Here is a 25,934-nt window from a genome sequence, read left to right as displayed (position 1 = left end):
AGTGCTTTAAACAAAATACATTGCGTCAAAGCACTGAACAACATTCATTTGGAAAACAGTGTCTCAATAATGCAAAATGATAGTTAAAGGCAGTTCATCATTGAATGAAGTGAAGTGAAGTGACATTCAGCCAAGTATGGTGACCCATACTCAGAATTTGTGCTCTGCATTTAACCCATCCGAAATGCACACACACAGAGCAGTGAACACACACACACACACACTGTGAGCACACACCCGGAGCAGTGGGCAGCCATTTATGCTGCGGCGCCCGGGGAGCAGTTGGGGGTTCGATGCCTTGCTCAAGGGCACCTAAGTCGTGGTATTGAAGGTGGAGAGAGAGCTGTTCGTGCACTACCCCCACCCACAATTCCGTCCGGCCCGAGACTAGAACCCACAACCCTTCGATTGGGAGTCCAACCCTCTAACCATTAGGCCAGTTATGTCATCTCTGTTCAGTTTAAATAGTGTCTGTTTTTATTTGCAATCAAGTCAATGATATCGCTGTAGATGAAGTGACCCCAACTAAGCAAGCCAGAGGCGACAGCGGCAAGGAACCGAAACTCCATCGGTGACAGAATGGAGAAAAAAACCTTGGGAGAAACCAGGCTCAGTTGGGGGGCCAGTTCTCCTCTGACCAGACGAAACCAGTAGTTCAATTCCAGGCTGCAGCAAAGTCAGATTGTGCAGAAGAATCATCTGTTTCCTGTGGTCTTGTCCTGGTGCTCCTCTGAGACAAGATCTTTACAGGGGATCTGTATCTGGGGCTCTAGTTGTCCTGGTCTCCACTGTCTTTCGGGGCAGTAGATTCCTTTCTAGGTGCTGATCCACCATCTGGTCTGGATACGTACTGGATCCGGGTGACTGCAGTGACCCTCTGATCTGGACACAGACTGGATCTGGTGGCCACGGTGACCTCGGAGCAAGAGAGAAACAGACAAATATTAGCGTAGATGCCATTCTTCTAATGATGTAGAAAGTATGGTGTTATGTGAAGTGTTTCCCGTTCCGGTTTACCTAATTAATGCAGCCTAAAAATCCTTTAACGGATTTGGATATTAAAAGCATATTAGTATGTTATGTGTATGCCAGGTTAAAGAGATGGGTCTTTAATCTAGATTTAAACTGCAAGAGTGTGTCTGCCTCCTGAACAATGTTAGGTAGGTTATTCCAGAGTTTAGGCGCCAAATAGGAAAAGGATCTGCCGGCCGCAGTTGATTTTGATATTCTACGTATTATCAAATTGCCTGAGTTTTGAGAACGTAGCGGACGTAGAGTAGTATAATGTAAAAGGAGCTCATTCAAATACTGAGGTGCTAAACCATTCAGGGCTTTATAAGAAATAAGCAATATTTTAAAATCTATACGATGTTTGATAGGGAGCCAGTGCAGTGTGGACAGGACCGGGCTAATATGGTCATACTTCCTGGTTCTAGTAAGAACTCTTGCTGCTGCATTTTGGACTAGCTGTAGTTTGTTTACCAAGCGTGCAGAACAACCACCCAATAAAGCATTACAATAGTCTAACCTTGAAGTCATAAATGCATGGATTAACATTTCTGCATTTGACATTGAGAGCATAGGCCGTAATTTAGATATATTTTTTAGATGGAAAAATGCAGTTTTACAAATGCTAGAAACGTGGCTTTCTAAGGAAAGATTGCGATCAAATAGCACACCTAGGTTCCTAACTGATGACGAAGAATTGACAGAGCAACCATCAAGTCTTAGACAGTGTTCTAGGTTATTTCAAGCAGAGTTTTTAGGCCCTATGATTAACACCTCTGTTTTTTCTGAATTTAGCAGTAAGAAATTACTCGTCATCCAATTTTTTATATCGACTATGCATTCCATTAGTTTTTCAAATTGGTGTGTTTCACCGGGCTGCGAGGAAATATAGAGCTGCGTATCATCAGCATAACAGTGAAAGCTAACACCATGTTTCCTGATAACATATAAAGCGTGAAGAGTAGCGGCCCTAGTACTGAGCCTTGAGGTACTCCATACTGCACTTGTGATCGATATGATACATCTTCATTCACTGCTACGAACTGATGGTGGTCATATAAGTACGATTTAAACCATGCTAATGCACTTCCACTGATGCCAACAAAGTGTTCAAGTCTATGCAAAAGAATGTTGTGGTCAATTGTGTCAAACGCAGCACTAAGATCCAATAAAACTAATAGAGAGATACACCCACGATCAGATGATAAGAGCAGATCATTTGTAACTCTAAGGAGAGCAGTTTCAGTACTATGATACGGTCTAAATCCTGACTGTAAATCCTCACATATACCATTTTTCTCTAAGAAGTAATATAATTGTGAGGATACCACCTTTTCTAGTATCTTGGACAGAAAAGGGAGATTCGAGATTGGTCTATAAAAGTTCTCTGGGGTCAAGTTGTGGTTTTTTTATGAGAGGCTTAATAACAGCCAGTTTGAAGGTTTTGGGGACATATCCTAATGACAATGAGGAATTAATAATAGTCAGAAGAGGACCTATGACTTCTGGAAGCACCTCTTTTAAGAGCTTAGATGGTATAGGGTCTAACATACATGTTGTTGGTTTAGATGATTTAACAAGTTTATACAATTCTTCCTTTCCTATAGTAGAGAATGAGTGGAACTGTTCCTCAGGGGGTCTATAGTGCACTGTCTGATGTGATACTGTAGCTGACGGCTGAATGGTTGCAATTTTATCTCTAATAGTATCGATTTTAGAAGTAAAGTAGTTCATAAAGTCATTACTGTTGTGGTGTTGGGAAATGTCAACACTTGTTGAGCCTTTATTTTTCGTTAATTTAGCCACTGTATTGAATAAATACCTGGGGTTATGTTTGTTTTCTTCTAAAAGAGAAGAAAAGTAATCAGATCTAGCAGTTTTTAATGCTTTTCTATAGGATATGCTACTTTCCCGCCAAGCAATACGAAATACCTCTAGTTTTGTTTTCCTCCAGCTGCGCTCCATTTTTCGGGCTGCTCTCTTTAGGGTGCGAGTATGCTCATTATACCATGGTGTCAAACTGTTTTCCTTAACCTTCCTTAAGCGTAAAGGAGCAACTGTATTTAAAGTGCTAGAAAAGAGAGAGTCCATAGTTTCTGTTACATCATCAAGTTGTTCTGAGGTTTTGGATATGCTAAGGAATTCGGATACATCAGGAAGATAACTTAAAAAGCAGTCTTTTGTGGTAGAAGTGATGGTTCTTCGATACTTGTAACAAGAAGTAGAATTTACAATTTTGGCTATATGAAGTTTACACAGAACTAAATAATGATCTGAGATATCATCACTTGGCTGAATAATTTCAACACTATCAACATCAATTCCATGTGACAGTATTAAATCTAGAGTATGATTTCGACAATGAGTAGGTCCTGAAACATGTTGTCTAACACCAATAGAGTTCAGAATGTCTAAAAATGCTGATCCCAATGCATCTTTTTCATTATCGACATGGATATTAAAATCACCAACTATTAAAACTTTATCTGCAGCCAGAACTAACTCGGATGTAAAATCACCAAACTCTTTAATAAAATCTGTATTGTGCCCTGGTGGCCTGTATACAGTAGCCAGTACAAACATAACAGGGGATTTATCATTAACATTGGTTTCTCTGGATAATGTTATATGAAGCACCATTACTTCAAACGAGTTATACTTGAAGCCTGCCCTCTGAGAAATCCTGAAAATGTTGTTATAAATTGAAGCAACTCCTCCCCCTTTGCCTTTTAGACGCGGCTCGTGTTTATAACAATAATCTTGGGGGGTGGACTCATTTAAAATAATGTAATCATCAGGTTTTAGCCAAGTTTCTGTCAAACAGAGCACATCTTTATTATGATCAGTTATCATATTATTTACAAAAAGTGTTTTCGTAGAAATGGATCTGATATTCAATAAGCCAAGCTTTATCATTTGTTTATCCATATTGCATTTGTTTTTTATTTGTTGAACCTCAATTAAATTGTTAACCTTAACTTGGTTTGGACGTTTTTTGTATTTTCTAGCTCGGGGAACAGACACAGTCTCTATAGTGTGATATCTAGGTGAAAGAGTCTCTATGTGCTGAGAATTAACTGACCTCTGTGACGGGAGGCAGCTAGCAGACGGTCGGTTTAGCCAGTCTGTCTGCTTCCTGACCTGGGCCCCAGTTAGTCAAGTATAAACACTAAGACTATGTGCCATATTTCTAGACAGAAGAGCAGCACCACCCCAGGAGGGATGAAGACCATCTCTTTTAAACAGGTCAGGTCTGCCCCAAAAGCTCTTCCAATTGTCTATGAAACCTATGTTATTCTGTGGGCACCACTTATATTTATTGTTTATGTTTTGGAGTAAATAACATGACATGTCATAGCACTTAAAAAGCATTTAATAAAGGCAATTATTATTATAAAAAATAAATGAATAAAAAATTATTCTGGCAAAATTTCAAGGCCCGGTACTAACGGGTACACGGACCGGCACCGGTCCGGGGACCGGGGGTTTGGAATCACTGCTCTTAAAGACTCCTTTTTCCTACTCCTTCTTCGTGTACTCTTTACTAAAATCATGACCACATGACAGGTTGTAGGTTCAAACCACAAAACCGTGAACTTGACTCAAAATGTTTAAACTCAAAGGAAATTTGACAGTACTTTCCCTCTACTTTAACTGACAATTCAGACATGCTATTGTTTCAGAGCATCTGATAAAAAATGTGGGAAATGACAAGTATGAATATTATGTCATTCAGTTTTTGACAAGTAACCAATTATATTGTTGTGAAAAGGGAAAATGTTTGTACAGTATATATTGCCAAATTATATTATGGTGTGGATTTCAGATTCAATTAGAACAATGAAAAAATATTGACATAATTTTCCCTGTCTAATTGTTTTTATTATTATTATTATTATTATTATTGTATAGCTACATGCTGTCACATCATAATCTCACAGTAGCAGCATCTTGCAGTATCTCACATGAAAAGCTGATAGAGAAGTTCATTAGTGCAAAATGTACATTTCTGGATGTGTCACCAGCCATCTAAACAAACTGATAATGATTGGTTAAAGACAGGCTAAAATAATTGTCAGGCAAATGGACAAATGTTTTAAAACATTTGTCTGTAAATACTGTTTGCTGTAGCATGTTTGCTGTTTTTTTATTTGTTCATACTTGACTATAACCAATTATATTCTATTTATTCTTACTGTAAATTTGTTTTTATTGAAATTTCAGAGACGAGTTTTAAATAGGCACAAGATATTAATGTGTGGTTCTAATGGACCAAGAAACAGACCAATAAAACACTAATTGAATCATCCTTTATTTGTAAAAGTATCATGTCACACAACATTAAAGTTTCTTTAACACATTTATTTTTTGTTTTTTAGTTGAGTGTACCATGCTTCTAAATTAGAACTGTGAAACGTTCCATACCCGGGGTTACAAACTGGGTTTAGAACAATAGTAACTCAGGGGGGGAAGCCTTTCAGAAACAAACAAAAAAACAAAAAAGCCTTATGCATTTTTTTTTATTTATCAAATATGATTTTTAAACTTTTATAAACTCATTAACTCCATGCCTGTTTCTTGCAAACACCAATATTAGCACAGATGGTTCCGGCATCATCAGTGGTTGAAAGTTCTTCAACCAGAATGTCCGTGAACTGGTTCACTAACTTCCTACACACTGACTTAAGGAAGCCGATCTCATCACAGACCACCCCCAGCTTATTTTTTATGTCGTCCTGTAGGAAATGAAGTCATTAGTCTCACATTAATTTATTAAAGCTTATAAGAAAGTACTGATACCGACCGGAGTGGCTCCATTGGAGAGCTGTTTTTTCAGTTTCTTCATCACCCACTTGCAAGCCCAGCACTTTCCAGGGAGTTGTTCTGTTTCTATCTCACCCTAATATATCAACAAATGGCAGTATTTTAGTATCAATAGTTTATATGACATTTAGAATCGAATTAGCAGTTAAAAATGGGCATGACTAGCGGTTTAAAACACATTGTCTAGCTTATGCATCCTGCAAACACTCTTGAAGTTTCATTTCAGTATATGACAACAACAACCTTTATTTACAAAGCACATTTAACACAATAAATATTGATCCAAAGTGCTGTACATAGTGCATAGAAGGACTACACTATATAAAAAAAACAATTACAACTTTCCAAATCTAAAGAATAAAAATGTGTTTTCAGAGTAGATTTAAAAATGTAGGAAGGAGCAGACTGTAACGATCAGGACACAGGAAACGAGAGATCCAAGAACAGTGTGTGTTTATTGGGTAATCCAAAAATCTGAACCCAAAAACAAGTAGAGGGGTCATAACCAAAAATCAGTCCAGAAACAAACAAACAGGAGCAAGAAACTAGAAACACCAGGAAACCAGGTGACGGAAATTAAGGACTCCATGACACAGACAGAAAACTGACCGGTTTAAATAGACAGGATAATGACGATGAAAGTGAAGACACCTGAGTGCAATTAACAGGTGTCCAATTACCGTGATGAAGGGACAAGGCTTTGTGGGAAATGTAATGCCTGCGGTGAGGTGCCTATGGGGAAGTGAGACCACTAGTGGACACCCAGAGAAACACAGACCAGACACTGTGACACAGACCTCTCATGATAAAGGGAGAGCATTGCACAGCTTGGACCCAGCCACCGAAAAGGCTCGATCACCCTTTAATTTGTAGCGACTTCGTGACACATTTAAAAGCAAGTGATTTGAAGATCTAAGTGACCTAGCAGGACAGTATGGCACAATAAGATCACAAATATACCTTGGTGCACAGCCAGACAATGCTTTATAAACAAACATAAGGATCTTAAAATCAACTTGAACCTTAATGGGTACCCAGTGAAGGGATGCCAAAACAGGAGAAATATGATCCCTCTTTCTAAACCCAGTCAAAAGTCTTGATGCTGCATTTTGAACAATTTGTAATCGAGATGAAGTGAAGATTGAGGAAGACCACAATGAAAAGAGTTGCAATAATCTAATCGTGATGTTACAAAAGCATGAATTGCAAATTCTAAGCCTTTGCTTGAAAGACAATTCTTCAACTTTGCAATAGATCTTAAATGGAAAAAGCTTCCTCTAATAACCACACTAATTTGTTCATCAAAGAATAGTGAAGAGTCAAAGATCACTCCAAGGTTTTTGATTTGTTTGCATACATTTGTTGAGAGAGGACCTAACTGTGCTTTCAGAGCAGGAGAGCAATCTGCCGGACAACTGAGAATTAAAACTTCTGTTTTATCCTCATTTAGCTGCAAAAAATTATTAGTCATCCACATCTTGATATCATCTAAACATTCCAATAACACATTAAATGAAGCAGGGGTGTCAAGCCTTACTGGAAAGTAAAGCTGACAATCATCTGCATAATAGTGAGATGAAATGCTGTACTTCTGAAAAATGAGGGCCAGGGGCAGCATATAAAGGGAAAACAATAAAGGTCCCAAAATAGATCCCTGGGGCACACCAAACAAAACAGGCGCAGATGACGAGGAACAATTCCCTAAATTTACAGAAAAATTCCTCTTTTCTTGGTAAGAAGCAAACCACTTTAGTACATATATTAGTATATATATTTAGTACTATATATTCTAGTCGTTCAAGAAGAATGTTGTGGTCAATGGTATCAAATGCAGCGCTCAGGTGTAACATAACCAGCAAAACACAAGAGCCTGAATCTAGAGCAAGCAATATAAATTTGTATCCCTCAGCAGAGCTGACTCAGTGCTATGTAATGATCTAAAGCCAGATTGGAACATGTCCAACATATTAAAATAATTCAAATAAAACTGGAGCTGTGAAAAAACTACTTTCTCTAAAAGCTTAGAGATGAAAGGCAGTTTAGAGATCGGTCGAAAGTTACTGCACATTTCTAGATCAAGTTGAGGTTTTTTCAACATAGGTTGTACAATTGCGTATTTAAAACTAGCTGGAATGACACCTTTGGCTAAAGAACTGTATATAAAAGCAGTTAACATATGACTAATGGTAGAAAAAAACATCCTTAAAAAGATGAGCTGGGATAATATCTAGCTTAGAACCAGAACACTTCATAGTAGAGATTATAAGCTAGCTGATTAGGAGAGACAGGTTTAAAGTTAGACAGACAACTCATGGGACAAGGCAATTGCAAGTGACATGTTAGGATGGAACAATAGAGCTTCTAATATGATAAATTTTTTGAGTGAAATGTTTTAAAAAGTCTTCACAAAGCGCAATAGAGGCCTGGTGGTCAAATTTAGAATAGAGTCAATCGTATCAAACAGCATCAAATGTATCTATAGACTGGGATCGATGCATAAGACAGTGATTAATCATCTGACAGTCATATTATTGTTTGGCCAAGGTAGTAGTAAATTCTACCATCACCTAAATAGGTCATGTAGTTTTATTATTTTCAAATAACAGTTTGTGAATTTTGATGTGTAAAATAATCGCATACAAAATAATCACAATTAATCAAAATAAAAGTTTTAGTTTGCATAAAAGATGTTTTGTATATATTTATTATGCATATGCAGTCAAGGAAAGCTTGAAAATTAAAAAATAACTGAAAAATAACAGAATGCCAACTTAAAAATTCAAACAAATTGACCATGGTAAACGATGTTAAGGATGACTTACAGAGTTTTCTTCAAATCCATTTCCAATGGAAGCTTCTTTGTGCATTTCCCAGTGAAGGGCACAAACTGTAAGAAAAAATGCACGATAAATGTAGCACATAATGTGTTCATTTAATATAATACATGAGTTTAGTTAAAGAGCGATATGTGATATGTATACTTTAGGTACATTCAAGCTGGTTTTAGCATGACTAGCATTGCACATCAATGAACTTGAGCCGGTCCAAATATGTCTATGCAGTCTTTTCCAGCTAGGCAAACAAAATTAAGACAAGTAGGTGGATAAAGATAACCAACAACTGATCTGTGCTAGTTATACCTGAGGATGTCAGCAGGGTGATCAGGACGATTCTCCGCAGCATCTTGTTTGGCAAAAGAGTCCGAACACAATGAGACTGAAAACTCTCCTCTTGTTGGCTGAAGGTCTTTGATGACACTCTTACTAAAACCCCTCTATTTTTACAAGTAACCACAGACACTGTGAGACCACAGACATCGCACACAGGGGCGTCATGCACTCATCATTTCTAAGGGGGCACGAGTTGGGGGGGTGGGAGATGGTCATTTGACACACAGCAGCCACAACAGCACTTAAGTTGTATTTATGTTTTACTTTTTCTTCTAAACATCTCCAAACGCATTTACTGAATTATCATAAATATCTTGATTCCCACCTTAATAGATTATGTTGATCTAAAGTGTGCAATGGTCAAAGTAAGCTGATAATGTAATCTATTATGTTCATAAAAATGTGTGTTTACTTTGAATTAACACGGGTGTTACGCCATAACATATTTCTATGACATAATTCATATTTCTATTATTGAGTTCATATTTCACGTGAATTTATAATTGAAAGTTAATGTAAATAAAAACATTGCAAGTTAGGCTACTAAGTTAATCATAAACACTTTCGTTGGACAGAGAGTGCAAGAACATTTACGTTATCAAAAAGCATTTTCACTGACATTTTAGTTCAAGCACTCTCAAAAACTACCATTAAAATGAATGAAGCTGTTCACACTATGAAATTAACATCTTACAGATTTGTACACACATTCGCACTTTGTTGTTTCTGGTGAGAGAATTCGCCAGAAAGAGGCATTCAGTCAAGCGAGCGAGTAAACAAAATTCCGGCATTTTAGCGATGACTCATCTGATTAAATATAAATGTATATATATATATATATATATATATATATATATATATATATATATATATATATATATATATATGTGTGTGTGTGTGTGTGTGTGTGTGTATATGTATATATATATATATATATATATAGGCTATTTATTTATTTATCCTTTTGTCTTTAGGAGGCAACATTCAAAATCCACTTGGCTCAAAAATCTGAGGGGGCACGTGCACCCTCTCTCTGAATGGGCATGACGCCTCTGATTGCACAGACCAGTTGCGTTTGAAATCTTGCATTTGAAAAGGGTTGCCCTAATGCCACCCCATTGGGACTAATTTATGCCAGTGCAACTAGAAGCAACCTCAAAGAATAGATGAATGATCAATTGTTATTACCCACTCTTTTCGAATTCCCTCGACCTTCATGAAGAAAGAGTTTCTTTAACTTGCAGGGCATTTGATGGTTTTCACACTAAACCACACGTTGAGGTTTTCAGTATAGAATCAAGAACTGCTTCCCCATTTCTAATTCTCAAACTGTCATAATTTTAAAAGTCCTTCATGAATTGATGTGACATTATGAATCAGTAACAAACCCTGAGAGTACAGAGAGAAAAATCTACACCATATCTTCTCATTTCTGTAATCTTAGCATTTCTGTAACTCTTACAACTAAAATATCCAATAATTGACGTTATGCAACAATGGTAAACAAAGTTTAATTTCAAGACAGATCGTCTAGTTTGTTAGTGTTTGTTTAACATAAAATACCCCACACATTACAGTCATTACATTGCTTAAAAAGTTGCCCCGTATCATCACCTTTAGAGTCTTTCATTCTGTAATCAGAAAACACTGTACGTGCTTAATTTATGTCACAGAATGTTGTTTATCAGAGCTCATGAAGACAAAATTAGAGAAAAGGTATTTAATCCAACTACACAAGGAATACAGAGAAACAGGTTTGCAACTCATCCAAAACACAATGTTAGACAGGACCCTGAACTCAAGAAACATGGGAATATAAATCCTAAACCAAATGAAGACTAATAGGCTGATTAATAGAAAAGAGGGGAATTCCCAAAACTGGGAAACTAGGTCAAACAAGGAACTGTAGACAAAAATCATACAATCCATAGAACATACATGTGAGATTTTATTTATTTATTTTTTGACAGACTGAAAATAACTGACTCATTAGAATCATTTATAATTTAACTACACTGCATGTGCCATTGAAGAGGTATTTTGCAGGAAACCTGGGTATTTTTGTACAGAATTTGGAAAAATTCACACGTAAGGAACCATACGTCATTAGGTTTTCTTATTTTACTGTATAGTCATTTATCTTAAAATAAAACCAAATCTGAATAAGGAACATTCTAGGTTCTGACCACTGATATGTATATAAATTCTACTATACTATTATAATACCACTATAGATCAGTGATTCCAACCCTAGACACAATCTACTGCTATTATACTGAATTCACCAAACCAGATGTTCATTAAACTATCTTTTTGTGTGTTCTGTAGAAGAAAGTCTTGAATAAATGTTTTGAATGACATGATAGTGAGTGAATGACGATTTTCATCTGCAGGCTGTTTTCACGCCTCTACCACAACAACAGACATCTGAACAGCACTGTTTGACAAACAACCCACACACATACGCTGATACTGCCCAAACCCCTTCACACGTCTCTTCTTGTAGATTTTTTGTTACTTTAAAGGCTTTAGCAATCAGTCATCATTTCCTTTCCATTTCCTCAATAAATGTATTTTTCCTCACACTTGGCCTGCAGTGAGAAGAATCAATAAATACGTATAGCTTCAGCTGGCTAATGGCCATGTTTTAAAACTGTTGTGTTTGAAAGGATGCAAAGATGATCTGATGCTATTATATATCTGAACATATCAGTCACTACGAGAAAGCCTTGACAAGGGAGGAAATGGCTTGTGTGGTTGTGTTGATCTCAAGCCTTAATTTTGTCTCAGATCATCAGCCCTTTTGCATCTTAAAAATTGTGAATTATACTTACCATAACTTATATTTTCTACATATCTGCTTAATAAAAACTTCTCATTAAGTGAAATTCTTCCCTTATAAACTTTGTTACAGATTAATGATACATTGTCCAGAAACCAGTTACAGCAAGAAACACAGAAAAATTGACAAATAAAATTTGTTAAAGGGGTCCTATTATGCTCTTTTACAAAGTATTAATTTTGTTTTGGGGTGTACTGGAACAAGTTTTTCGTAAAAACATTATTTTTCACATATTTTGCATTATTACAACACCTCTCTGCCCAGTCTGACGCGAATGACTTGAATAGTTCCCGCAATGAAAGTCCGCCTTCTGCATTACGGAATGTGGGGTGTCATTTGTTAGTGATTTCTGCAAAATAAAATATCTCCTTTTGAAGTTGAATATGAGCTTTGTAAATTTGCTGATCTTTTTTTATGCTCAAACAGCAAAATTACAGACAGCTGTGTGTTTTGGTCATTGTCATGTTGGAAGTTAAACCTTCTTCCCATTGACTACTTTCTGGCAATTTGATGATATTTTACACCATCCATTTTTCCTTCCATCTAGTTCCTGCTGCACTAAATTCCTGCAGCTGCTTCAGAGTAGCTGTGGGACCCTCTTGGTCCCCTCTCTGACTGGTTTCCTCCTAGCCCTTTCATGCAGTTAGAAGCGATGTCCTGATCCAGGGAGGGTCTGTGTTGCACCAAATACCTTCCATTTCTTGATACTTTACTGTGCTTTTAGTCATTGAGAAAGCGTTTTAATCTTTTTGTATCCATCTCCTGATATAACAGACAGACTGAAGGCAGGGGGTTAGTGGTCTGCAGGATTTTATTGAAACCGATATGAATAAACAGTGGGGAGTAGCAGGTGGATGAGAGAACTTGAGATCTGACTGTACATAAAATCTACGGGTCCACAACAGTCATCAGCAGTCAAAAAGAGAAAAAGATCATCATCATCTAGTCCCATCCAGAAGTATGTATTAATCATGGAATCGCTCCAACTCCTCCACATACTCTTCCGAAGACCTTTCCTCCAGCAAGATCTCACATGTAGTCTTCAGCCCAGCCCATCCTGTCTTTGGTCATTTGTTCTGTTTTAGGATGGATCTTCTGTAACAGACAGACTGAAGGCAGGGGGTTAGTGGTATGCAGAATTTTATTGAAACCGATATGAATAATCATCAGCACTGGAAGGAGATGGAGGATTGCTGGAGAAAAAGTAAGCACAAGAGGTTAGTTTTGAAGGAGTCGATGCTGGTAACTTAGACAGTGGAGAGTTCCGGTGAAGTCACAAGATCCAACCATGAGAGTGACTGAGGTGTGTGTATTTATTTGGAGGTGAGCTGATGGGAGGATGGTGAACAGGTGCTGGTGATTAGATGATTGGAAGGTTTACAGGTGCAGGAGATGAGTGTCTGAGTGAGTGCACTGTGGATGATGAGCCTGACCAACTTGTGAAGTCGTGGCCTAATGGTTAGAGAGTCAGACTTGCAATCGAAGGGTTGTGAGTTCGAGTCTCGGGCTGGCAGGAATTGTAGGTGGGGGGAGTGCATGTACAGTGCTCTCTCCACCTTCAATACCATGACTTGGGTGCCCTTGAGCAAGGCACTGAACCCCCAACAGCTCCCTGGGCGCCGCCGCAGCATACCCACTGCTCCGTGTGTGTGTGTGTGTGTGTGTGTCTGTGTCTGTGTGTCTGTGACATATCAGGACACAACTCTGTATAATGACATGGGTATGACACAGGTATTACAAGGAGAGGGTGACTTATGAGGACATAACCCATGTCCCCATTTTTCAAAACGCTTATAAATCATACAGAATGAGTTTTTTTTTTGAGAAAGTAAAAATGCACAAAGTTTCCTGTGTGTCATGTATGGTGATACAAGAAACACGGGAGAGATCCAAATGCAGGGAAGAGGTTTTATTGAGGGGCAATCCAAAAGGGGTAAAAAGTCCAGGCAGGCTCAAAGCCAGAAAATCCAATAATATAAAAACAAAACAAGAACACACGGGAAAAGCAGACTCTGGAATGTATCATACATACGACAAGGACTCCGTGACAAAGACTCAGACAGACCGGGTATTTATACACAGAAGGATAATGGGGAAACAGGAGACAGGTGGGGGAACAATCAATTAACTAAAACAAGGAGGAAGGTGACCAAATAAGGGAACAGAAAGTGGTGAGATGACAGACACCGTGGGAACGGAGGACACCTAGTGGACACCCAGGGAACACAACCCAGACACTGTGACAGAACCCCCTCTCTACGGAGTGGCTTCCAGACGCTCCATGATAGACAAAACAGAGACCAGGAGGGAGGCGGACAGGTGGATGCTCAGGGGGAGGGACGGAGGGCCAGACTAACAGAGGGGAACCGGGACAGGAGTGAAGACACAAAACAAGAAAACAAACCGTAACATGAAGCCTCCCCAGGGCAGAGCAGAAGACCACCATGTCCGTGTGGTCAGAGCGGAAGTCCCCCAGGGCGGAGCGGATGACCACCACGCCCCTGTGGTCGATGCCGGAGTCCAACAGGGCGGAGCAGCAGACCACCCAGTGACTTGACTTGACTCTGGAAGTTCAACGGTGACCCGCCTTGTCTCTGGAAGGTCCCCGGTGACTGGCCCCTGACTCGACTCTGGAGGGTCCGCTGGCACCTGACTCGACTCTGGAGGGTCCGCTGGCACCTGACTCGACTCTGGAGGGTCCGCTGGCACCTGACTCGACTCTGGAGGGTCAACTGGAACCTGACTCGACTCTGGAGGGTCAACTGGAACCTGACTCGACTCTGGAGGGTCAACAGGAACCTGACTCGACTCTGGAGGGTCCACAGGAACTAGCCCTGACTCTGGATGGTCAAAGGTAACTAACCCTGACTCTGGAAGGTCGACGGTGACTAACCCTGACTCAGGAGGGTCCATGAACACCTGACTCGACTCAAGAGGGTCAACCGGGAACTGACTCAACGCTGGAAAGTCAATGGGCACCTGACTTGACTTTGGACTGCCTGTGGAGACGTGAGACGCCTCGGCTTCGGGCACCGCCTCTGGAACGGCCTCGGGCACCGCATCGGGAACGGCCTCCGGCACCACATCGGGAATGGCTTCGGGCACCGCCTCGGCCCCTGGAACAGCATCGGGCCCCGCCTCAGCCTCCAGAACAGCAACGGACACCGCCTCGGCATCGGGCACCGCCTTGGCCTCCGTAACAGCATCGGGCACCGCCTCGGCATCGGGCACCTTCCTCGACCTCCGAAACAGCATCGGGCACCGCCTCGGCCTTTGGAACAGCATCGGGCACCGCCTCGGCCTCCGGAACAGCATCGGGCACCGCCTCGGGGACGGCGGCGGCCTGCTCGGGAACGTCCTCCTGGACGGCAGTGGCCGGCTCGGGTACGTCCTCCTGGACGGCAGCGGGCTGCTCGGGACCGTCCTCCGGGCTTTGAGGAACGGTAGACGCCTGTCTCCTCCTCCTCAACCCTCTATGATGGCGAGTCGGGGGCACCTTGACGGAAGACTCAGGCGTTGAGTCAGCCATCTTGTCTGGCAACACAGGTGTAGATTCGGCCATCCTGTGCTGTGGCGCTGGGCTGGCGGCCATCTTGTGCTGTGGCGCTGGGCTGGCGGCAGTCTTGTCTGGAAACTCAGGTGTGGTTGTTGCATCCCACTGAGCACGATGGTGCAGGTAATCCGTAAACCCCCAAAAGTCCAGGATCTCCAACCCCTTCATCTCCCATTGAGGCAAAGGATCACCCGCCTCAGCCTCCAGAACAGCAACGGACACCGCCTCGGCATCGGGCACCGCCTTGGCCTCCGTAACAGCATCGGGCACCGCCTCGGCATCGGGCACCTTCCTCGACCTCCGGAACAGCATCGGGCACCGCCTCGGCCTTTGGAACAGCATCGGGCACCGCCTCGGCCTCCGGAACAGCATCGGGCACCGCCTCGGGGACGGCGGCGGCCTGCTCGGGAACGTCCTCCTGGACGGCAGTGGCCGGCTCGGGTACGTCCTCCTGGACGGCAGCGGGCTGCTCGGGACCGTCCTCCGGGCTTTGAGGAACGGTAGACGCCTGTCTCCTCCTCCTCAACCCTCTATGATGGCGAGTCGGGGGCACCTTGACGGAAGACTCAGGCGTTGAGTCAGCCATCTTGTCTGGCAACACAGGTGTAGATTCGGCCATCCTGTGCTGTGGCGCTGGGCTGGCGGCCATCTTGTGCTGTGGCGCTGGGCTGGCGGCAGTCTTGTCTGGAAACTCAGGTGTGGTTGTTGCATCCCACTGAGCACGATGGTGCAGGTAATCCGTAAACCCCCAAAAGTCCAGGATCTCCAACCCCTTCATCTCCCATTGAGGCAAAGGATCATCCAGGCAATTATTAAACAAGTCCTTTAGTGCTGCATCATTGTAACCTTACCCGACTGCCAAAGTCCAAAACAATTGCGCCAGGCCACCCACCTCACTTCCCTTTTGACGAAGGGTGGTTAAGTTCCGGAATCTCCCCCTCCGTTCCTCCATGGTGGCTGGGGAACAGATTCGAAATCTCACACCGCTGGATCTCTGCATGACGGAGTCCTTCCATCACGTACAGTGATACAAGAAACACGGGAGAGATCCAAATGCAGGTAAGAGGTTTTATTGAGGGGCAATATTATTATTTATTGAGGGACAAAGACTCAGACAGACCGGGTATTTATACACAGAAGGATAATGGGGAAACAGGAGACAGGTGGGGGAACAATCAATTAACTAAAACAAGGAGGAAGGTGACCAAATAAGGGAACAGGAAGTGGTGAGATGACAGACACCGTGGGAACGGTGAACACCTATTGGACATCCAGGGAACACAGCCCAGACACTGTGACACTGTGAGGGTTAGGTTTAGGGGTAGGGTTGGTGAAAGGCGATAGAATATACAGTTTGTACAGTATAAAAACCATTACGCCTATGGGATGTCCCCACTTTTCACAAAAACAAACATGTGTGTGTGTGTGTGTGTGTGTGTGTGTGTGTCTGTGCGTGTTAGTGTTCACTGCTCTGGGCATGTTTTTGTGACATATCAGGACACAACTCTGTATAATGACATGGGTATGACACAGGTATTACAAGGAGAGGGTGACTTATGAGGACATAACCTATGTCCCCATTTTTCAAAACGCTTATAAATCATACAGAATGAGTTTTTTGGAGAAAGTAAAAATGCACAAAGTTTCCTGTGAGGGTTAGGTTTAGGGGTAGGGTTGGTGAATGGCGATAGAATATACAGTTTCTACAGTATAAAAACCATTACGCCTATGGGATGTCCCCACTTTTCACAAAAACAAACATGTGTGTGTGTGCACTTTGGATGGGTTAAATGTAGAGCAGGAATTTTGAGATTGGTTTACCATACTTGGCTGAATGTCACTTCACTTCGCTTCAGTTGTTTTATGTATAGATTTATGTTTAATGAGTCTCCAGATGCTCTCATGAGAACCAGACTGAAAAACCTATTTGCACCCCTGTGTGTGTGTGTGTAGACCAGCACGATCATGAAATCATTAAGATGATTTTTATTTTGTCAGACTAATTTTCTGTGAACAAAATGTATGCATCACAATAGTATTATAAAACTGTAATATTATGTTAACTTCTATGTTTATGTTAACTATTATGCTAGCTAAATATCACAACTAAAGTGAAAACAATGTATATGACTCAATAACAGTTATCTTAATGGCATCAATACAATGATATGGTATTAGCAGTTGCTTTGGCTAAATAATTGTTCATTAAATGCATCTGTTCTTCACTTAATTATTTTCTCAGATTATTAAGGGAGGATGTATTGAGGGATTTAGTGCTAAATGACTGTTGATGAATGTGTGAATGTGTGAACAGTTGGTCTAGACACCTACATTCATGTTAATGCATCTGTTCATCACTTGATTATTTTCTCAGATTATTAAGGGAGGATGTATTGAGGGATTTAGTGCTAAATGACTGATGATGAGTGTGTGAATGTGTGGGTTAGAACTCTAGCAGATTCATTTTTGACTAACTGTAGCTTTTTTGTTGAAGATCCGATCACAACGCATTTTCAACATATGTCCATTTAAGGTGTCCAACTATTTCCTCCAGATGAGTTTCTGAGAATTTAATGCAAATCATTTTCTAGTAGTTTTGCACAGTGTTGCTTACATGCATCCTATCTCTACATTCGCTACTGCACCTTTTCTTTCTCTCTGGGTCTCTGAAATTGTCAGTCAGATGTCAACAAGGCAGACTTAATTTCTGCTTTCTCTTTACAATCCACACTCAGCATCATGGCCTTGACTGAGAGCAGGATTTGCCCAGAAGACTCAGCAACTCAAGCTGCTCTATCTAACAATTTCTCTTTATCTCACACCAGGGGGTTGGCGGCACTGGTCTGCTCATTTCTAACAACTGGAAATACTCAACCCACTCTCACCTATGCAATTATAATTTATTTGAATCTCATTTCTCAACTTTAACAGCTTCTATAAAACTCCAGGTTGTGGTAATTTACCACCCTCTAGGCAAATTCTAGCCACCTTCCTAGAGCAGTTAGATGGGCTGCTGTCTTCATTCCCGAGGATGACAGTCCACTTTTAGTCTTTTGGAGACTTCAACATCCATCTAGGCAAGCCTTATGCTACAGACTTCCATTTGATCTCAAATGACTTACCACTACAAGCACACACAAACCAGGCAACCAATTTGACTTAATTTACACACGCAACTGTATTCCGGACAACATTTAGGTGAGACCCCTACATATCTCTGACAATTTCTTCATTACATTTAAACAACATTTTGCTACCTGTGTGCCACCAACCCCTATACCGTTTACTTTAAGAAGATTCCTATGTCTACTCTTTTAGTTTTTCTCTTCACAGCCCCGGTGCACCCTGGATGTGATCTTCCCAGCTGTCCTTCACTATGGTGCTGGGACACCATGGACCCTGGGTGTATCTACAGCAGAGGACGTGAGCCAGGCCCCGGGCGACGACTTCTACCCCTCGGTCTTCGAGATCTCCACCCAGAACCGCTTCGCTCCCCTCCGCGAGACTGGACGTGACGCTGTGATCATCGGAGACTCCATCGTCCGACACGTCCATGCTACGTTAGCCAAAGGTAAAGTGCACACTCACTGTTTCCCTGGTGCTCATGTTCTCGATGTTTCTGCGCAGATACCGGCGACGATCAATGTGTCAGGTATCGACGAGGACACGAAAGGTTCAGTAGACTTGTTGCTTTAAATGTATGGTTGTTGGGATGCACTTTATTTACAGTACGTGTACTTACATGTGTGTTTACATACAGTGTACTTACCATATATTTATCTAAGAAAGTTCTTGTAATAACAGGTAACTACATGGGTTAGGGTTAGGTTTAGGGGTAGGTTCAGGGTTAGTACCTAGTTATTACATTAAAACTAAAAACCAGTTATTGTACATGAGGAACAGGACTGTAAAATAAAGTGCTACCGGTTGTTGTCATGGTGTAAAAAACAGAATCTGCTATTTGTTAATAATTGGAATCTAGTTTTGATGTACTCTGCTTGACTGAAACCTGGCTAAAACCAAATGATTATATTGGTCTAAATGATTCAACTCCACCAAACTACTGTTATAAGCATTAGCCCCGTCACACAGGTCGTGGCGGACATGTTGCAATGATATATAGTGATATTCTCTATGTTACCCAGAAAACAGGATACAGGTTTAACTCATTTGAAATACTTCTGCTTAATGTTACACTGTCAGGTATGCAAAAGAAATCTAATGTATCTCTTGCTCTGGCTACTGTGTATAGACCACCAGGACCATATACAGAATTCTTAAAAGAATTTGCAGATTTCCTCTCAGACCTGGTTACAGTTGATAAAGTGCTAATCATGGGAGATTTTTATATTCACGTTGATAATACAAATGATGCATTAGGACTTGCGTTTACTGACCTAATAAACTCTTTTGGAGTCAAGCAAAATGTCACCGGGCCCATTCATCGTTTTAATCATACACTACATTTAATTATATCGCATGGAATCGATCTTACTGATATAGAGATTGTACCTCAAAGTGATGATGTTACAGACCATTTCCTTGTATCGTGCATGCTGCGTATAACTGATATTAACTATATGGCTCAGCGTGACCATCTGGGCAGAACTGTTGTTCCAGCCACCAAAGACAGATCCGCAAATAACCTGCCTGATCTATCTCAACTGCTATTGGTACCCCAAAATACACATGAACTAGACGAAATTACTGGCAACATTGGCACTATTTTCACTAATACATTAGAAGCTGTTAGAATTCTGTGGAAAAACAGAATATCCAGCTATAGACAGGCTCTAAAAACTGCCAGGGCAGAGCATATCCACAAACTCATTGAAAATAACCAAAACAATCCAAAGTTTTTATTTAGCACAGTGGCTAAACTAACAAATAACCAGACGCCACCTGATTCAAATATTCCACCAACGTTTAATAGTAATGATTTTATGAATTTCTTCACTGATAAAATAGATAACATTAGAAATACAATAGCGAATGTAGATTCTACAGCGTCTAACACTTCAGTTTCATCCATCGCACCCAAAGATAAACTGCAGTGCTTTACAATTATAGGACAGGAAGAGCTAAATAAACGTATCACTGTATCTAAACCAACAACATGTTTATTAGATCCTGTACCCACTAAATTACTGAAAGAGTTGTTATCTGTAGGCGAAGAACCGCTTCTCAATATAATTAACTCGTCGTTATCTTTAGGTCACGTCCCAAAACCATTTAAGATGGCAGTTATTAAGCCTCTTATTAAGAAACCAAAACTAGATCATAGTGAACTGGCAAATTATAGGCCTATTTCAAATCTTCCATTTATGTCTAAAATTTGTGAAAAAGTTGTGTCTGCTCAAATGAGCTCCTTCCTGCAAAAAAAAAAAAAAAAAAAAAAAAAAATTCTGTATGAAGATTTTCAGTCAGGTTTCAAGCCCCACCACAGCAAAGAAACTGCACTTGTTAAAATTACAAATGACCTGCTCCTTGCATCAGATCAAGTCTGCATCTCATTGCTAGTTTTACTTGATCTTAGTGCTGCATTTGACACAGTAGATCATGACATACTCCTAGATAGATTACAAAACTATACAGGTATTCAAGGGCAGGCTCTAAGATGGTTTAGATCCTACCTGTGATCCTACCTACTTTGATTTATAATTTTTTATGCACTCATGACATACAAATATTATATAATAATTTGATATTTGTTTATTTTGTTTCACAAAAATAAAAGAAGAAAAAAAAAGTAAGACATTGTAAAATATATCATGCATTGGGTCTGATGCCCCCTTGTGGAAAAAAAATACATTAAATTGCATTTTATGGTAACTGCCACTAGAGGGGCTTAAGGGATCTCCGGAGATTTTATACAGAGCTAATCAACTGGAATATAGAAACACTTCAATTTGAAACTTTGATTTATAATTTTTTATGCACTCAGATTCAAACTATTATTTTTTAAATTTTGTACAAACAAATATGATATAATAGTTCTTTGTGGTCGTCGAATCTAATTGGCTGAGAGCTTTTTCTCTTTTGATGGGAGGGGAAGGCCAGATATCAAATTAAAAACATTTCAGGATCCCACTTCAAACGAAGGGGTTTAAGAATCATCTCAGAATACACTTATCTACAGCAGCAACAGGGTTTCCCAAGCAAACAAGAACAGTCCTTAAATCAGGGATGCCAAACTCAATTCATAATGGGTCAGGGCCCCACAGAGTCCAGATTCAACCCCAATCAAACACACCTGATCCAACTGATCAAGTCCTTCAGGCTTATTTGAAAACTGGTATGTGTATTGGAGCAGGATTCGAACAAAAATCTTCAGGGCTCCGTCCCTCCATGAACGAAGTTTGACAGTTTTAAATTTTAAAAGGGTCATATGATGCTATTTAAAAAATGTCTTTCTCTTTGGAGTGTTACAAGCTATAAGTGTTTAAAGAAGATCTGTAAAGTTGCAAAGACTAAAATCTCAAATCCAAAGAGATAGTCAACCATTCCTACCTTCTAACATGCATTGCATTTAATTTAAATTTTGTGTGAAATGACTGCGGGGAGCTGGATTTTAATAAGAAATATTTCTCTGTTGAACTCTAGTTGTTTTGTGTCCGCTTTCTGGTGTCTTTGGACTTGTCTGCAAACTCTTCTGTGACCTTAGTCGGCCTTCAAAGTCTCTTTAACGCCCTCATCGAGGCCCAGTGACCTTTGACCCATCTCAATCTTCAAGGTAATTTATTTTCCTCTATTCAGGTAATTGCCAGTGTCTTGTACACTCGGATAAATAATTCATTATTTTATTGTGTATTTTGCTTTTGTATCCATCCACTGTTTTTTTTTTTTTTTTTGGTAACAATCTGCGCTGATAAAAGAATGGTCATGTCAAGTTTTGGTTTTTATTTGTTCCCGTCTGTCCTCACTTGGCTAATTTTCAGTTCTCATCAGCAGTTAATCTTCGTTCATTTAGATCACCTGTTCCTGGTTTTTAGTTCCTGCCCCTTATTATCCGCCCTATTTGAGTTTGAGCCTGTCCTGTTCTCCTTGATTTAATGTTATATTTGAATGGTTAATGTGGTTTATGTCCATTAAAAGACTCATTTTTCCTACTCCTTCTTCATGTACTCTTTACTAAAATCATGACGGCATGACAGGTCGTAGGTTCAAACCACAAAACAGTGAACTTGACTCAAGATGTTTAAACTCAAAGGAAATTTGACGGTACTTTCCCTCTAAGTTTACTGAAAATTCGGACATGCTATTGTTTTCAGAGCATCTGATCAAAAATGGGAGAAATTACTAGTATGAATATGATGTCATTCAGTTTTTGACAAGTAACCAATTATACAGGTGCTGGTCATATAATTAGAATATCATCAAAAAGTTTATTTCAATAATTCCATTAAAAAAAGTGAAACTTGTGTATTATATTCATTCATTAGACACAGACTGATATATTTCAAATGTCTTTGGCACTGCTCAGGTGTTATGAGATAGTGGCCTTCAGCTCTTCTGCATTCTTGGGTCTGGTATATCGCATCTTCCTCTTCATTATACCCCATAGATTTTCTATGGGGTTAAGGTCAGGCGAGTTTGCTGACCAATTAAGAACAGGGATACCATGGTCCTTAAACCAGGTACTGGAAGCTTTGGCACTGTGTGCAGGTGCCAAGTCCTGTCGGGAAATGAAATCTGCATCTCCATAAAGTTGGTCAGCAGCAGGAAGCATGAAGTGCTCTAAAACTTCCTGGTATACGGCTGCATTGACCTTGGACCTCAGAAAACACAGTGGACCAACACCAGCAGATGACATGGCACCGCAAACCATCACTGACTTTGGAAACTTTACACTGGACCTTAAACAACGTGGATTGTGTGACTCTCCTCTCTTCCTCCAGACTCTGGGACCCTGATTTCCAAAGGAAATGCAAAATGTACTTTCATCAGGGAACATAACTTTGGACCACTCAGTAGCAGTCCAGTCCTTTTTGATGTGAGACGTTTCTGACACTGTCTGTTGTTCAAGAGTGGCTTGACACAAGGAATGCGAAGCTGAAACCCATGTCTTGCATACATCTGTCTATAGTGGTTCTTGAAGCACTGACTCCAGCTGCAGTCCACTCTTTGTGAATCTCCCCCACATTTTTGAATGGGTTTTGTTTCACAATCCTCTCCAGGGTGTGGTTATCCCTATTGCTTGTACACTTTTTTTCTACCACATCTTTCCTTCCCTTCACCTCTCTATTAATGTGCTTGGACACAGAGCTCTGTGAACAGCCAGCCTCTTTTGCAATGACCTTTTGTGTCTTGCCCTCCTTATGCAAGGTGTCAATGGTTGTCTTTTGGACAACTGTCAAGTCAGCAGTCCTCCCCATGATTGTGTAGCCCACAGAACTAGACTGAGAGACCATTTAAAGACTTTGCAGGTGTTTTGAGTTAATTAGCTGATTAGAGTGTTGCACCAGGTTTCTTCAATATTGAACCTTTTCACAATATTCAAATCTTATCAGATACTGAATTTGGGGTTTTCCTTAGTTGTCAGCTTTAATCATCAAAATTAAATTATTATTATTATTATTATTATTATTATTATTGTTGTATATAACTGTCACATCATAATCTCACAGTAGCAGCATCTTGCAGTATCTCACATGAAAAGCTGTTTGAGAAGCTCATTAGTGCAAAATGTACATTTCTGGATGTGTCACCAGCCATCTAAACAAACTGATAATGATCGGTGTGCTGACCGACAGGCTAAATTGGATAGGCAAATGGATAAATACTTTAAAACTTTTGTCTGTAAATACTGTCTACAGTAATTGTAGCTTGTTTGCTGTCATTGTGTTTTTATGTGTTTATACTTTTGATTGAAACCAATTTTATTCTATTCATTCCTTCTGCAGATTGTTTATATTGCTTATTATTTGTGAAATTTCAGAAATTATGAGGTTGAAATGGGCACAAGATATTAATGTGTGGTGCTGATGGACCAAGAAACAGACCAATAAAACACTAATTGAATCATACTCTATATGTAAAAGTATCATGTCACACAACATTAAAGCTTCTTTAACACATTTATTTTCAAATTGAAAGCAGAATGCAGAAAAAGAGTGTACCGTGCTTCTAAATTAGAACTGTGAAACATTCCATACCCGGGGTTACAAACTGGGTTTAGAGCAATAATAACTCGGGGGGAAAGCCTTTCAGAAACAAACAAACAAACAAAAAAGCCTTATGCATACCTTTAATCGATCAAATATGATTTTTTAACTTTTATAAACTCATTAACTCCATTCCTATTTCCTGCAAACACGAATGTTAGCACAGATGGTTCTGGCATCATCAGTAGTTGAAAGTTCTTCAACCAGAATGTCCGTGAACTGGTTCACTAAATTCCTACACATTGACTTTAGGAAGCCGATCTCATCACAGATCATCCCCAGCTTATTTTTAATGTCTTCCTGTAGGAAATTAAGTCATTAGTCTCACATTAATTTATTAAAACTTATAGAAATGTACTGATACTGACCGGAGTTGCTCCATTGGAGATCTGTTTTTTCAGTTTCTTCATCACCCACTTGCAAGCCCAGCACTTTCCAGGGAGTTGTTCTGTTTCTATCTCACCCTAATATATCAACATATGGCAGTATTTTAGTATCAATAGTTTCATATGACATTTAGAATCGAATTAGCAGTTCAAAGTGGACATGACTAGCTGTTTGAAAACCATTGTCTAGCTTATGCATCTTGCAAACAATCTTGAAATTTCATTTCAGTATATGACAAAAATCTGACCTCTATAGATTGGGATCTATGGATAAAACAGTGATTAATCAGCTGACAGTCATATTATTGTTTGGCCAATTACATAAATAGTTCTAAATTTTACCATCATGTAAACATCATGTAGTTTTCCATTTTTCCCATAACAGTTTGATGTGTAAAATAATCATTCAGCTAATAAGTTAATTTTTTTTTGCGTTATTTGTAATCAAAGTTTACGCAATCAAGGAAAGCTTGGAATCCAAAAATTCGTTAAAAAATTATCATAATAAACAATGTTAAGGATGACTCACAGAGCTTTCTTCAAATTCATTTCTAATGGAATCTCCTTTGTGCATTTCCCAGTGAAGGGCACAAACTGTAAGAAAAAACTGAATGGTAAATGTAGCACATACTACAAAATGGTGGAATTTAATATAGTGCATGTGTTTAGGTAAAAAGTGAGAATATGATATGTATACTTTAGGTACATTCAAGCTGGTTTTAGCATGACTAGCAATGCACATCAATAAACTTGAGCCAGTCCAAACCAGTCTATGCAGTCTTTTCCAGCTAGTCACACAAAATTAAGATAAATAGATGGATAAAGATAAAAAACAACTGATCTGTGCTAGTTATACCTGAGGATATCAGCAGGGTGATCAGGATGATTCTCCGCAGCATCTTGTTTGGCAAAAGAGTCCGAACACAATGAGACTGAAAACTCTCCTCTTGTTTGCTGAAGGTTTTTGATGACACTCTTACTAAAATA

At 39.9% G+C, this 25,934-nt stretch overlaps 3 protein-coding genes across 5 annotated transcripts in view; all 3 read right to left on the bottom strand.

The window, feature by feature from the left end:
* Nucleotides 1-25,893, bottom strand: part of nkl.4 (NK-lysin tandem duplicate 4) — a 50,932-nt gene extending 25,039 nt beyond the window's left edge. The window contains exon 1 of one of the 2 annotated variants that reach the window (XM_052529906.1): nt 25,873-25,893. The gene's annotated coding sequence lies outside the window, so the exon portion shown is untranslated. Of the gene's footprint in view, nt 1-9,041; nt 9,063-25,872 lie in introns of those variants that run through there. The other variant, XM_052529907.1, reaches the window with a different exon arrangement.
* The window catches only part of LOC127933153 (antimicrobial peptide NK-lysin), a 35,797-nt gene extending 9,863 nt beyond the window's left edge, over nt 1-25,934 (bottom strand). Inside the window, exons 1-4 of one of the 2 annotated variants that reach the window (XM_052529908.1) lie at nt 25,804-25,934; nt 25,477-25,541; nt 24,930-25,025; nt 24,462-24,861 (exon numbers count right to left, since the gene is read on the bottom strand). In XM_052529908.1, coding sequence (XP_052385868.1) covers nt 24,697-24,861; nt 24,930-25,025; nt 25,477-25,541; nt 25,804-25,846 — 369 coding nt within the window. In that variant the 5' untranslated portion in view covers nt 25,847-25,934 and the 3' untranslated portion in view covers nt 24,462-24,696. Of the gene's footprint in view, nt 1-24,461; nt 24,862-24,929; nt 25,026-25,476; nt 25,542-25,803 lie in introns of those variants that run through there. The other variant, XM_052529909.1, reaches the window with a different exon arrangement.
* LOC127933151 (antimicrobial peptide NK-lysin-like) lies at nt 5,299-9,108 on the bottom strand. Its single transcript, XM_052529901.1, has 4 exons — nt 8,973-9,108; nt 8,655-8,719; nt 5,813-5,908; nt 5,299-5,744 (listed from the first exon to the last, which is right to left on the bottom strand). The coding sequence occupies exons 1-4, from the start codon at nt 9,013-9,015 to the stop codon at nt 5,568-5,570; spliced, it is 381 nt and encodes a 126-aa protein (XP_052385861.1). The 5' UTR covers nt 9,016-9,108; the 3' UTR covers nt 5,299-5,567.

This window comes from Carassius gibelio, chromosome A17, assembly GCF_023724105.1.
Source record: "Carassius gibelio isolate Cgi1373 ecotype wild population from Czech Republic chromosome A17, carGib1.2-hapl.c, whole genome shotgun sequence".
Taxonomy (NCBI): domain Eukaryota; kingdom Metazoa; phylum Chordata; class Actinopteri; order Cypriniformes; family Cyprinidae; genus Carassius; species Carassius gibelio.
The sequence above is the reverse complement of the archived record's forward strand: the minus strand, read 5'-3'. Positions and strand labels throughout refer to the sequence as shown.